Raw genomic sequence first — 14,530 nt, 5'->3', positions numbered from 1 at the left:
GCTGAACGAATGGCTTTACGCTGGAATAAAGAGTTACACAAAAATCATACACCATGCCATCCACAGTAAATTCCATTAGTCACATAGTATAAGAAAATACGTGGTTAATGACCTTCACCCACAAACATTTCTCTTCCTTGCATAGCATATTTAACAGACAGACAGTAAAGAGGTAATAGAGAGAGAGGGGGATGAGAATTACACCCAACATCCCAACGCGAGGAGCTCATCTGTGCTCAGTCACCCAGCAGGAAAACCTGACCCACCCGCCCCAAGTGTCGCAGCAGACATGGATGGTGATTGCTTTGACTCCTAATAAATCCAGAGGACACTGAGCTACAGGGGCACAGAGACTCCCATGGACTTCAAGGGAATAAGGTGAGGATAAGCTGAAAAACAAGGCTGGGAAACATTGGTCCAGAGACCACTGCAGGGCTGAAAACGTAACATCTGATAGAGGGGCAAAGGCTTCCTTCTCCATATGGTGCTGTTGCTACCGTGGTGCCGAAGGGCAGTAACCCCACTGTCCACTAATGGGCCTCATGCGGTCATCTCCTGCCCTGCAGGAAAATACGACCCCCTTGCCTCCAGTATTGCTCATATATTTAAAAGCGGATGGAAGCATTTGTGCTGGAAACTTATTCACAGGCAAAACCTTACCAGCTGCTTCCCTGGCATTATCATTGCATCTCACCATGCAATGGCAGAAAAAGGAGTGTGCTCATTAGGTATTCAGCTTCAGCTTTGAGGTCTGGGATCCCTTATAACTTTTTGAATGTGAGTTCACATCACTGTAAAGGCCCTTCCTTTACATACAACTATCTTTTCCTCCTTTTTAGAGAAATTTGCAAGTTCTTGCCTCATAGATATCCTCTGGCAGCAAAGTGCACAAGCCAGCCCCACACTGCATATAGAAGCGTATTTTAATTTTCAGACTTACTCTTGCGATGATCCAGGCTGCCCCGTTTGAATCATGCCCGGCCAAAACTGAAAGAGGAAAAACAAACAAACAGACCCACAATTGTTTTCTTTGTTGAAAGATTTTGGATATTTCTGAACAAGCATGATTCCTTTTACAAACACAAGTGAAAGCATTAATCCATTCATTCAGCCTTAGTTTTCTACTGAACATTGTTAGAGAATACAGGGATTTTTTTGGGACTCAGCTAACAACTTACCCCAGGTGCCCCAGGAAATGTAGGACGGGGAATTCCTGGCAGGCCCAGCTTGTTGTGAATAGCAGTAGCTGAGACTATCTGAGCTGATGACATTGCTGCCATGTGCTGGAGTGCTTTGTCCTTTGCTGTCTGATCCTTTAATATGACAATTACACGGAGTCTTAAAACATTTGGCACAACAAATGGTGTTAAATAATTGCAGCTACAAGCACATAACTAAAAACTTAAAAAGCCACAAGAAAATGCAAAAATAGCAAACCATGCAGGAAAAAAAAAATACAGCACAGAGGCTAACACTCAAACTACCTTAAGGCAAAACCTCCTCTCAGACATGCATGGTAGACCTGAATTCTCAGTCTGCTCTGCCAACACGCAGGAAGCTCTGGGAGAGCAGACTACTGCCCACTTGTTTATCTGGGCAAATTCTGCTGATTTTAAATCAGGCTGAACTAAACACGGTCTGCTGCTAAGGCTCTGCCTGCAGGACAGGGAGCACCGAGATTTGAGCTCTATCATTTAGATCTAAGAGAAGTTTGCCTTTTGTATTACATTGTAAAATGAGAACACAGAACTGCAACTGACTCGCAAACAATGACAGATTTTTCTTCATGCTTACAGGTTTAGAAACATTTTGGATTCTGTTTTATGACAAGTATTTTACAAGTTAGATAACAAAAATATAAATAACATTTTAAACTTCCAATTTTGGTATTTTACTGATTTACAGTGTTCCCAAAGAAAACAATCAGCCATAAAATTTCTGCTGTTTTCAAGCATACAGGAACAAGTTTAGGAAAAGATGAGTTGTTATCGATTACTTGTATTAGAGCAGCACTTGGAGTCCTAGTCACTGCCAATCACGTATGATCACAGAATAGAAAAGGAAAGCCTCTTAATGCAACAGAGTTAACTAAGTGGGTATCTTAGGTAAGGTAAAATAAGTAAACAACAGACTGTTACTATCTGGCAAAGTGGGATTCCCCATCCAGAAGTACTGTATTAATAAGTGCTAATATTTAGGTACGTGACTTAGAATGAAGGAACACAAGCAGTATATTAAGCAAGGATTTTTTTTGGGTTTTTTTCTGGTTTTAATTTACAAGCAAAGTAGCAAGCATGCTGGCAAGAGATGCATGCTCTTATATATGATATATGACTTTGCACATATGCTCCCTCTAAAGCTTGTATGTAGTAGTACTATAGGTGAGCAGTTTCTTCCTTTGAATAGCTCCTTTAGAAACAGCACAGGCTGAAAGTACAGGAAAAGCTAGCCAAAAATTCTGCCAAGCACAGCTAAGGTACATAATACTTGGTTTAGTTAAAATACTTACCATGCTTGTTACCTGGATACAACAACAAACAGTTTATTAAAATGCTTGTGTAGAACAGCAGATTCTTAGCAAAATATGAACAAAATAGTAAGAGACAAAGGAAGAGCAGTTTGCTCAACATTAAATATCAGGTTTAAACAAATGCATTACTTTCACCTAGGGACTGATTCATTAAAAGGAAAAAAAAAAAAAGGATAAAAAACTAACAACAAAACACTGGGGGGAAATAACCCCTGCCTCTCTGTGTGAAAGCTGCAGATACTGAATGAAGGGGATTGTTGCTGAGCTTGTTTCCCTGAGCTGTGCAAGGACCCCCTGCGGGCGCCTCTGTGGGACGCAGCCCGGGAGAGCAGCAGGTGGAGCGGGGCAGTAGCTGCTCCAGCAGCATCGTCCCCCCTCTGCACCTCACAGGGTGCGCGCCTGAAGTGCAATCCGCTGCAGTGCTGCCTGCAGCAGCATTAACACCTGCGGACTCACCTGCACTGCCTCCCGCGCAGCGGCACCAGACGCTGCTTTCTGACCTGTCCAAGCCTCAGCACCGCCTTGCTGCAGCTGACAGTGCATCGACAGAGCAGCTTCTGGAGGCGGGGGGACATGCTATCCATCGGTGCGTGAACAAAACGTGGTCATTTCTCCAACTTGTAGCTTTCCCATATAACCGTGACCAATTCACTGGGTAAGAGCTGGAAGTCAGCTCTGGCTCTGCCAGCTACTGGCACTCACCTCTGCCTGCCCCAGGGTAGGAGGGTGCGCACAGGAGGTTTGCCCACGGAATGTTTTACTGGCTGCCTTTGGATGTCTGCAGACCACTGGGCTAAAAAACGCTTTGGTGGGTGTTATGAGGTGGCAGTATCCTCAGATTCACGCAGCTCTCCAGAAAGTCGACCTCTCTACTTTCCTGCACAGTAAGAAGGACCCTCCACCATTAAAACGTGAAAATGAGGAGATGTCCTTAAGCAATATGGAAATGCTGGTAGCCCCACCAGACTTTTCTGTTCCTTTTCCCCCCTTTTTTTGTTAGCTGGCTTGGAAACGCCAAGCCATGCAAGCCTCACCTACAGTCAGCTGAATCATAACAAAACCAAGCATACAGGGAATTGATATCCTGTGTGTGAAATGCATCATTGAAGAGACACGTCTGCCTTTGGGTCCTACTAACCTCCAAAACTACATGCGCACTGCTTTTGTGACCTCCTTGTTATTCTCCAGAACCGCTGCGGCACTACAGCCTCCTCTCCTGCACTCCCTCCTGGCTGCAACAGCCACGCCAGGGCCACCACATGAAGATGCAGCCAGTGCCTGTGCTCCTGCCAAGTTCCCAAACTCGTACTGTTCTGCTGCTATAATGGCCTTACTATTAGGTGGATCTAAACTAAAGGAGAATTTAAACGTAAAAGCTTTGTAAGGGATATAAAAGTCCGTATCTGGGAGTTGCATGAGCCCAGGGCAAATTATATATCTATGACATAGCTCATTTTGCCTTGCTTTAGCCATCTAAAGTCTCCAGTCTAAGGCAGATGGCTAACCTCCTGCTATTGTTAGTGCAGTAAGCACCTACAATGTATTTCTTCCTTAGCAGGCATCAAAACCAACTGGAGTGCATTACTTTCTGTAATGTTATCACTGTCCAAGGACTAGAATAGGAGCCTGGACAGCCAACTGCTACATGGCAACAGTTACGGCAGGTAAATACCACCATAACAGATGAACTAAAGAAAAATTTTCAAAAATTTACACCTCCTTCAAGACCTTCTGTTCACAGAGGGAGGCACATTTAGACTGTCCTGTGGAGCTCTTAGCCGCCATTAGCAGTGAGTCTGATGATCCTTAATTTTAGGAACAGTGACAGGGATTTCTGGAGGGAGAAAACATCTTTTGTTTCATGACATGAGAAGGAATGCGTCTTCCTTCTTGCCAATTGCTGCTTTGCACCCCAGGATGTTCTACCTTTTGTGGTGGCCATTCATCTCATCTTCTTTGACTTACTACATTTTCAGGAGGATGAAGAGAAAGCAAAAATATATAGGATGACAGCTCAGAAATACAGCCCTTGCAATAGGGCTAGTCTTGAGGAGTTTCAATGACTCCTACAAAGTTTCCCAATGGCGACAAATCTGCCAGCTCTGCTAGACATCAACTGACTCAGGCCAAAACACATCAACGGGAAGTTTCACCTTTTGTAGGCTTAGGAACCTCTGCATAGTTGGAAGATCAGTTTTTCTCAAAGTAACTGTAACTTCACATTCAAACATTAAAGAAATCAAATTCAAAATCAAATACAAATACATAAGAGGCCCTCAACTCCATTGGCAAAAAAGCACCTTCAGCTCCAGGCACGTTTTGGAGAGCTGCAAGGTAGTGGCCTATGCTTGTATAATCAGGCAGACTTCATAGTCTTCAAAAACAAATGGGAAAACCACATTTTAAAGCTGTTTATTTAAATTGAAATATTAGCTTGTCTGCCACTGAAAAAAAACAAGTATATGTTGGGGTTTTTTTACACCGTAATGGAGAGCACTCGTAACCAGGAGGGAATGAGTCTTTCTACCTATCACTGCAACACGGCCGCTTCTGGGATGAAACTTGGTAACTGATTAATAACACAAAATGGTATTACATCACAGTTTAGGCAGGAAGAGAAGTAATATATCCAATTAAAACGGCAGAGGTAATTTAAACAGGCAGATTACAGTAATTACCCAGGTTGGAATTTGGCCAGGACAAATGGGTTAACACCCCTACTCTAAACAGGAACGTTGTGGGATTTTTCATGACCGCATATAGTTAAGACTTTGATTTCCTATCTTGTCCAAGACAGAAGGGGTTTGGTTTTGCTCTCACTTGTGCTGCTATGTAAAGCTGGAATAAATCCTTTCGGGTCAATGAGGTTTACGCTGATGTACATAAAATAAAAGTTTGGCCCAGCATGCTGCAGAGTCCCTTGTTGAGGTTCGGTAGAGGCTTGGGGGGACAGTATCTCCTACTGAATCATTAAATCCTGCTGGAGCTTAAGGTATTCCTTGGATAGGTCCCATCTGGCCCTGACCTGGCTTGACCCTACTTAATTTATGAGCTCTGATGGGATTGCTGCTGCCCAGAAATGACACTGTAGTAAGTAACAGACTGCACTCTTAGACGGCTGCCTTCCCCTCCCCATATAAAAGTCTTCCGTGCTGTGGTACATAATTAGTAATGAATGTTACCGGGGTGGATTTAGAGTACCATCAGTGGAAATCTGGTCTAGTTCCACTAAACCCCTAAAATGCCATCACTGTAATGGAGATCAGGATCTGCCTCATGTTTTAGCCGTCTGCTTCTGGCTGCAGTTGCAAACACTTCGTTTTTGGAAGGCATAAGCGCTAAGAATCTAATGCAAGGAGACTATATAACTTTTAATGAATCAGGCCCTTGAGGTTTACTTTTCACCCACTAGTTTTAGAATGCAAACGCATAGTTAAATTAGATAATAATAATTCCCCAGTATCATCCAATTATAAATCTTAATATCTATAAAAGCCCCACATGAAACAAGAGTTCTACATGACAAGCACAAAAGGATTTGTGCTTGACTTTCTTTTAATCCAACACAAACAGAAGAATAATTCAATCAATCAGTTCAAACGAGTTCTACAGCAAAAAATAAAGACTGTTATCCTAGAATGATAAATGGGGCTTTGAATACCATGTTATCTGTGACTTTGGGAAAAAAAATCTAAGAGAGTATGAGGAAAAGTAAGCACAACAGAACACAGTATTAATTCAAGAAGCTTTAAAACCTATACCAATATTTAAAATACAAAACTTTTCTTGTAAGGAAAAAAAAATTACATAAGAGAAGAAACAACAATTTGCTCACAAAATGGGTATTACAGTAACACTAACATAAAATAGATTCCTAATAAGCAATTTTGCAGATGTTATTTCTGCTCAGATCTCGTATTGATTCAAATAACCTTTGCAATAATTAGCTGTAGCTCAAAAAAGATAAACAAATCATGAAAATATACAATTGTTCTGGACAAAAGATAGAGAGCACTTCAGTGTTTCTAGCCCTGATCTCCAATTTGCTTATTATTAGAGAAGACAGGAGTAAATACAAAAGCTGGCTATTTCAGCCAGGCAATAGCTAATGCCAAGAAGAGAATGCGCATTCAAAGCTGTCCCAACTTGCTGCCTAATGAGTAGCAATTAATCCATCTTATTGTATTTCAAAATGCTGAAGACTCCATTCACATCAAAGGGAATTTTCAAGGCTTTTATCATTGTTCATTTAAAAAGTATAGAGCTATCTTTAGCATTTTATAATTGACAACAATATTTTCTTTTTACCCCTCAATGCGGAATGTAGAATAATGGATTTGAAAACATGTAATATGTGTGAACTGTAGGCATTTTAATGTTTCTTTTTGTCTCTGTCTAATTAATCTTGCACTATGAAAAAATATCTGAAATGAAAGTCTAAGATAGATGTATATCCTGCTGTGAAGACCTTTACTCTCTATTTATGCACAACTTCCAATCCATCTTTTCTCCTGAATGGACAGAGGTGACTTTGGCTGCCTGTCAGTGCACAGGTGGGAAATGCTGTAACCTAACACTATGGACTGGTGTATTTGACACGGAAATACAACATTAGAGTGTAAAAACTCTGCTTTGCCTCCTCCAGTCTCTGCATGAGAGGAAATGTCATGAAGAGGAGCCACTTTTCAGATCTGTCTCCAAGGACAGCTTTATCTCAGCCTCTCCATTTTCGTGAGATGAAATTTCTCTAGCTTCAGGAAGATTTTAACAACCTCAGAAAATTAAGATTAAAATCTCCAAAATAGGAGTATTTTCCTGCTGTAAAAAGAATTAAAATATACAACATCCCTGGAAGGGCTGATGGGACATTCTCTACTGGTGATCTTGAAATGCAGCAATAGCATTTACATGTGAAACTTCTCTTTCTTGCAGGCTAAGGATCCATCCGTCCAGAGCAACTGTAGGCACTTATCATCAAAGAAAAGGGACTTTGCTGGACCAAGCAGACTTTATGGCACACAGGTGAGATTTCAGTCTATTAGGTAAGCTTCAGTAATACTCTATCCAATACCATGGGTGCAGATAGCTCTGAAATCCTTCCATCCATTTGGATTTTTGCAGAAGATAAACACAGGAAGATTCACCCAAGTCCTCTCCTTGCCATGACCAGGATTCAGACCAAGGCGAGACAGAAAGATCTCTCGGTATAAAATAAACCCAGCAGGTACTTGGGGAACAAGGGTTATTTGTTATACCCTTCGTCAAAGTAAGAGACCAGGAACTGAGGTCAACGGGACAGATCGGCCACATCCCGAAAGATCGATAAGAAATGGCATTATGAACAAAAACCGCAAGCAATGGATGTCAGCTGGAGGACAAGAGCCTCCGTGCCATGCCCCTGCAATCCTCAAGTGCCTGCCTGTGATTATTTCAGCTAAAGCAGCGCTGGCACACAGGGAACGACCAGCTTCTCTGCAATACCCTGCCCTGTGTACACATGGGAGGTGTGCAGAGGGGACGTCTGGTGGCAAGAGGAAGAAACAAAGGAGATGGAGATGGCCTCGGGTCAGAGCTGACTGAATTCGTAGCTATGGAGTGGCATGAAGGATCTCTGCATTAATCCACAGAGTGCTTGCCCCTCATGCTGTAGGTAGGAAACTTGACATCAGATGCATGTGTTTTTCTTAAGTAGTAACTGCTCCCCTGGATGCCACCAATCGCAGGTTTTACAGAGTAATTGCAAGTGCCAGCTCATTGTTAAAAAGGTGAGATTGACCCGGGTCAGAAGCAGTGCTTCCCTTGGCTATCTTCTTCTCGGTCACCCCTTCACCAGTAAACGTGGGCAGCACCCACTCCAGGAGAAGGAGAGCCCATCATCTTCCTGAGGAGCCAGGCTGCTGCCAAAATGGCCCCTGTTGAAACAATGGGCACTCGTAGATGCCAAAATGTATTCTCTTTGTCTTACTTTCACATCAGCAATATCCTTCTCAGGCAGTTTTCAAAGGACACTGGACCATACAGATGGTTCAATACAGGAATAATAAGAAAAACGGGCAGTAGCACTAACAAAGCCTCTGGAGCAGCAAGGTTCCTTCTCAGGTCCAAAACCAGCGGCTTCTCCCACTTCTGGGGAGTAATTGCAGCTCCCCAACAGAAAAAGCGAGGGCTCTCTTTCTCATAAAGGCAGCTCCCTTATGGTACCTTCTTGCATCAAAGCTTCATCTCTTCCATGTGGGGAGGAAAAGGTCTGTGGGAGGTTGCAACTTCTCTGGAAGAGGCCTGTGCAAGAGGGCTGATGTCGTGCCATGGCACCTCATTCGCCAAGATTAAGAACGGCAAGAAAAAGAGGAGGGAGATGGGGAGAGCCTGGCTCCTCCGCCCTTTCTGGGCAGCCCTCTGGCTGGGGGCCAAGGAGGAGTCACCAGAGCTGTGTCGGGGCTCCTGGGGAGCTAAATCCTGGGGGCAGCATGAGTACCTGGGAGCAGGGGCAGGAGGAGCAGCCTGGGACCCACTGGCCAGCAAGACCCGCTGGGGAAGGGCTGGGGCAGCTTTTGCTGCCAGTGATGCCTGGAGGGCAGCAAGGCCAGAGGCCAGCAAACCTCTGTCACCGATGTGCACTCTGTCCTCACCATGTCGTCGTAGAGAGTCAAAGCAAATGCCCCCGCAGAGTGTCGGGGGCGTGGAGGTGGGAGACTCTTCCTGAAGCAATGAATTCATTGCACCAAAATGGCAAAATGCCCCACTTTCTACTCAGCTCCAGGGGAGCTGCAACTCCCTGATGGGTAAGAAGGGGCAGCAAGGTCTGAAGCTCTTACAAAATATTTTGTTGTCCTAACAGTTATTTCCTTCTTCAGGCGACTCCTTAAAATGAAAAATCCCTCTGGATCTCTATTTACTGCAAATGGCATCTAGGCTAGAGGTCTCAAATATAACTAGGGTTTAGCTAGTTTCTTTCTTCTTTGGAAAGCTTTAATAAAAATCAGACAGCAGGTGCAGTACTTAAAAATATTTCTTGCTTTCTAAGTGTCTTCATATTTTAAGCTATTTTGGGCATTCAGAAAGGGAAGTATTTTAGAACAGTAAATCCAATATTTTTGTTAAGCTCCTAGGCCTGTATTTTGGTATCTAAGTGGGCTTCCTGGTTTTTGTAGCCCTGAGCGCTCACCAGTCCTATAAAACTCCCTGAGAGCTGCTGGTGCTGAGCACCTCTGAAAGTAAGGCCACCTATTTACATACTTAATTTTAGGCATCAAGGATTGACAATTTAAGCTTAAAATGCTACATATCTCTGTATTATTGCACCCTCGGTTAAAAAGCAGTATGTTTAAGTTGTCTTAGTTGTTCTTTACGAACCCCAACTGCTCAGCCAGTGCAGCTAAAAAGCCAGCCACCAACAGCCATACAAGCTTGCCAGCATGCTGCCCACTGCGGACGAAAAACCCAGTGCTTCTGTCAAGGAGGCCTGTTACAAAGCCAGGCTGTTATTTATACGCTGCAGTTCCAGGATTGTGGCAAGCATCCGCAGAGCTCACCGCTTAGTATTGTGAAATTACTTTCTGAAACATTTTGCTTTTCAGCTAGAACAAAAACGTGATTTGTTCTCATCTGGAAAAAAAAAAAAAAATCGACAAAAAGAAAAAAGGAGGGAAGTAAAAGATTTACAAGTTCCTTCGTTTTTTATTAAAAAGAAAAAAAATCACAGCAAAAACTGCAAAACCCCCTCTTCCACTTCTAAGCAATGTGAAAACAAAACAAAAAGGGTCCCAAGATCTCTGCTGGAAAACTTGAAAAAACAAGCAATCCAAGAAACCCCTATTAAGCATTTCCACGAGTTTCTTTTTAGCCTTAGAATATATTTTATGGAAACCAGGGAAAACGGGGACATGTACAATTCATCACGTCAGATTAAGCAAACATACTTAATATTCCCTGAACAGGACTCCGACTGAAGCTCTCCAGAGATTAAATGTCACTATTTTACTTTAAAAAATAAAATTTCAGGGAATCTTGTAAATAGTACATAACTTGAGGTGATACTAGATTGTATTCTAGAAACACCTCATAGTTAGAGCAATCTTGATAAGCTGTGCTCTCTGGCACTTGGAATAAATGATCTATTTTAAGTATTCTTGATAGCATTTCAAAGCACAGACAAAAAACATTTGGGAATGGAAAACAATTACCCCAATTACCCCTCTGGAAAAAGCAAAAAAGAAAAAGCGTCTACACAACTGCATAAAAACCCCGTGTATTTAAATACACTCCTAGCACTCAACTGTTAAAAAAAAAAAAAAATAGACTAACGGGTTAAAAATCAGGTCTAGGTGCTGAGCTGTTACAAAGAGTAGTTCACTTTGCATTTGGACAGTGTTAAAACAATGTTTTTAATGTGGATGCTAGTGCAGAAACCAGAGATTAAACACAAAGAGACGCAGACAGCTACCACATGCAGGAAAACAAGGTTACAGGCACGGCAGCACCAGGCGCTCGCCCATCACCGTGGGGAGGAGGAAGGGACAGGCATAGCAACCACAAGCCCAAAAGCAGAAAAGCGCATACCTTCAGCTTGGAATGAAAATCACGAGATTTCCTTCTGGCAAGAACCTGAATGTGACTAGACACCTGCAGGGTAGGGGAAGGGAGGAAACAAAGGAAAAGCCTGTAACCATGGAGATGAAAAGCCCCCTACAACTGGGCAAGCCAAACGTACCTTAATGGCGGCTTGAATTTCTCGAACTTTCTTTCTTGCTAAGACCTGTATGTGACTAGACACCTACATTGTTCAGGTTTATAGGGAAAAAAAAACAACAAACAAAAGAAAAACAAAAAGCAAATCAAATTTAAAATGTCTATTTTTTTCTTTTAAAAAAAATAACTTTTCTGAGGGGAGGAAGTTATTTGCATCTTCAGTAAGCTCTGCTGTTAAAGATACCGCATTCCCAGCCAGATACCAAGCTCTTAGCACCGAGGCTTAACAATACAGGTCATCACTGCAGTGACTTGATTAAGGAAAAAAAAAGAAGAAAAAAAAAGTGTAACCCACCAGGTTGTGCATTCAGCTACAAGATAGAAGACACAGTTCGCAGTTGGACACAGCCCACGTGCTTTGGTACCGATCCCATCCGCGGCCAGGCCCTGCGCTCTCGCGCTGGGAGCAGACAGGATTTCTACCCTATCTGCCGGGGATGCAGATGCCTGCTCTGACCATGTGCCACTAGGCTCGAGACATAACTTGGCACCGAGAAGTTTCATCCATTATTTATTGTGTTCTGCAGCTCCAATGAGGAGCCTCAGGCTGCATTTTGACCCCACTGAAATGCTCTACATTCTGGAAGAAACAATGAAGTACTGGCACAACATAGGTCCCCGAACCTGTGCTGGCTTCCTCGGTAATCTCAGCATCAAGCCTGCCCACAAAACACTCCTGTAAGTGGGGACCAGTAACTTGACATCAGCTTGAGTGATGTCCAGGTTTGGCCCATCGTCATTACATTTTGGTAAGAAATTTGTCTAAACCCAGTCCTGCACTAGACTAGTTATTGGTCAGAAGTTGTTGCCTGTGCAGCGAAGGGTCTGGGCCCAGATTCACATTCGTGTGTACTCAGGCACGTACTGAAACCCATGCTATTGATGATGAGGGTTTAATGATGCTGCCCAGCATCGCTCGGTAGTGCTCAGTGTCCTACAGCCCTCTGTGTGAAGGTTTAAAACCTGCAGCGATGGTAAAAACCACTAAAGAGAAATCTCTTATTCTTATTTGACCCAGGGCATACCATATCAAGTGTTGTACATTTTTCCTAAGTTAGTTACAATTCTTGTCTGGGAAAGAACAAAGCAAAAGAAAAGGAGAGACAAAGCTTGATTTCCTCCCTCTATAAGACTATTCCATGACAACAGTACCAAAAAGCCTATATTTTCAGTAGGGAAGCAAACAGTAATGCATAAATGAGCACAGCCCCTGAAGGCCACCTTCAGAGACTCCTTCAGGAAGCAGCTCAGGAACCAGTTTGCAGTAATTCAGAGTTACACTACTGCTTACTAAGCAATTTTGTAGTCAAACACATAGACCAAGTTTTCACACGTGTTCATTTGTTTTGCTTTCAGTGGGATATTAGTGGTGTTAAAGGTTAAACAAGAAGCACAGTCATAACGTTTAATTGCTCAGTTGAAACTCAAAAGTAACGACAATCAAACTTTTCTAAACACTCAGTCTAAAGTGATTTATGAATCACTACAGAGGGATGTACAAGTACGGAGGCAGAACATTGCCATATGTAAGCCATCACAGCCCTCTTGGTTCCACCGCAGCTCTGCCAGCACACGCTGGCCAAGGATCTAGCCCCAACGTCTGCATTTTGACTCCTGATGCGATTTTAAGATCCCAGCGTAACCCCCGACTACTGGAGCTCACATGGGCATAGCAGGGATGAACTTGGGACTTTGTCTTTTGTTTCAGATTTCTTTGCCAATCTTTTGTTTGTTCCTTCTCCACGTGCTGCAGTTTCTCTCCTTTCTCATGTCTTTTTTCTCCCTTGTACATACGTTTTCTTCCTAACTGACAAAGGACACCACCCAGGGCAAAATATCACCCAGTCCAAAGTGCTTTAAATCCGAGTGCTGGCAGCAGGCCGTCTTTGTGCGTGCTGACTCAGCGTCACCTTTCCCTGCATTACAAAACACGCGTAGCATGCAAGTGGACGAGCCTCTGCCTTCCCCTACGTCATGCATGTGGATGGGGAGAAGGGGAATCTCGCACTTGACGTTAGGGAAAAGTGAGGGGACTCTGTGATTTGCGAAGCATTTTGAAGCAAGGGTTTAGTAATCACCGCATAAACTACACAGAGCGTGTGCCTTCTGTGAGGCTGCTGATCACCGTGGATATTATAAATTAAAGGATTTAGTCATATGAGATAAGTTAATGGTTATGTGATAATCATCTGAAAAAGACTTAAGACTGGTTAGAGATTTATTCTGACTCTTTGATGAATGAAATCTTAGCATGGTCACAGACCAGGAGCCTGGAAGGCTCTTAGGCAAATTTTTAAATTATTTTTTCATCCTGTAGCAAGTACTGCCCGTGAGCTGAGAGCATGATTAGGATCAGTCCTGCTAGATAGTTTTTATTTATTTACCTCTCATATCCAAGGATCATAACCTCTATTATATAGGCGAATTGGCTGGACTTTTAGAAGTTCCATTATTCACCATCTCAAAATAATTATTATATTCTGTAATTGTCCTTATAGAGAAATAAGGCACAATGCTTTATGCTTATGCTTCAACTTCTGAATTTTTTTTTCCCCCAAAGATAGGGGATGATAGCTTCATGTACACATAGGTTAATAAAAAATGCATCCTCAAGCCCCCACTGAAATGATGCACAACACAAAAAAAACCGAGTTTTAAATATTTTCTAAACAGCATGTATTTAATCTGAACAGTGAAGTCAATACATCATCTCATCAGAGCTGAAGCACAGACAGCCACTGCAGCCAAAAATGCCATGTTTTGTCATTCACTGACATGCATACTTCCCCACTGGGTTATTTTACCTGCTTCCTGGTCCGTGTCTTCCCTGTTCTAAGTTTGATGTATCTGGCTATCAATTCATTCCTACCTGAAACAAAGAAAAATTCATCATAAGGGACAAGCAGCATCACATCCATAAATACCACCAAAATACCACATTTAAACATATGACTCCCATGCATATGAGGCTTATGTTTTCTTACACCTACTCCACTTTTCCTTTGCAAACTATTTATCAGTATTTCTCATTGCTCATCAGTATTTCTCTTCCCTCTTCTTAACAGACATGAACTATGTGCAGAGAGCTATGGGTTCAGCATTTTCCCACTGAAGTGCTGCAGCTGTTTGCAGGCACCTCCTTGGTCAGCGGTGGTGCCCAGGATAATCTCTCGCTGGAGAACCCTCCATCCTGGGGGCTGACACAAGGTCTGGGCTCCTCTGGTTTTTTGCTTTGACTGTTCCGGCCCACCT

The 14,530-nt window shown here is 42.8% G+C and overlaps 1 protein-coding gene across 1 annotated transcript in view; it reads right to left on the bottom strand.

Moving 5' to 3' along the window:
* LOC104078136 (transcriptional enhancer factor TEF-1-like) overlaps positions 1 to 14,147 on the bottom strand; it is a gene marked incomplete at both ends in the record, with an annotated part of 16,305 nt that extends 2,158 nt beyond the window's left edge. Inside the window, 7 exons of the mRNA XM_009579664.1 lie at positions 1 to 20; positions 941 to 987; positions 1,179 to 1,313; positions 2,510 to 2,521; positions 11,090 to 11,152; positions 11,241 to 11,303; positions 14,083 to 14,147. The exon at positions 1 to 20 is cut by the window's left edge and continues 54 nt beyond it. Of these exons, the coding sequence (XP_009577959.1) occupies positions 1 to 20; positions 941 to 987; positions 1,179 to 1,313; positions 2,510 to 2,521; positions 11,090 to 11,152; positions 11,241 to 11,303; positions 14,083 to 14,147 (405 nt within the window). The remainder of the gene's footprint in view (positions 21 to 940; positions 988 to 1,178; positions 1,314 to 2,509; positions 2,522 to 11,089; positions 11,153 to 11,240; positions 11,304 to 14,082) is intronic.
* Between the last annotated feature and the right edge of the window lie 383 nt (positions 14,148 to 14,530).

This window comes from Fulmarus glacialis, unplaced genomic scaffold (genome assembly GCF_000690835.1).
Source record: "Fulmarus glacialis isolate BGI_N327 unplaced genomic scaffold, ASM69083v1 scaffold8386, whole genome shotgun sequence".
Lineage (NCBI taxonomy): Eukaryota > Metazoa > Chordata > Aves > Procellariiformes > Procellariidae > Fulmarus > Fulmarus glacialis.
This window is presented reverse-complemented; position numbering and strand designations above follow the sequence as displayed.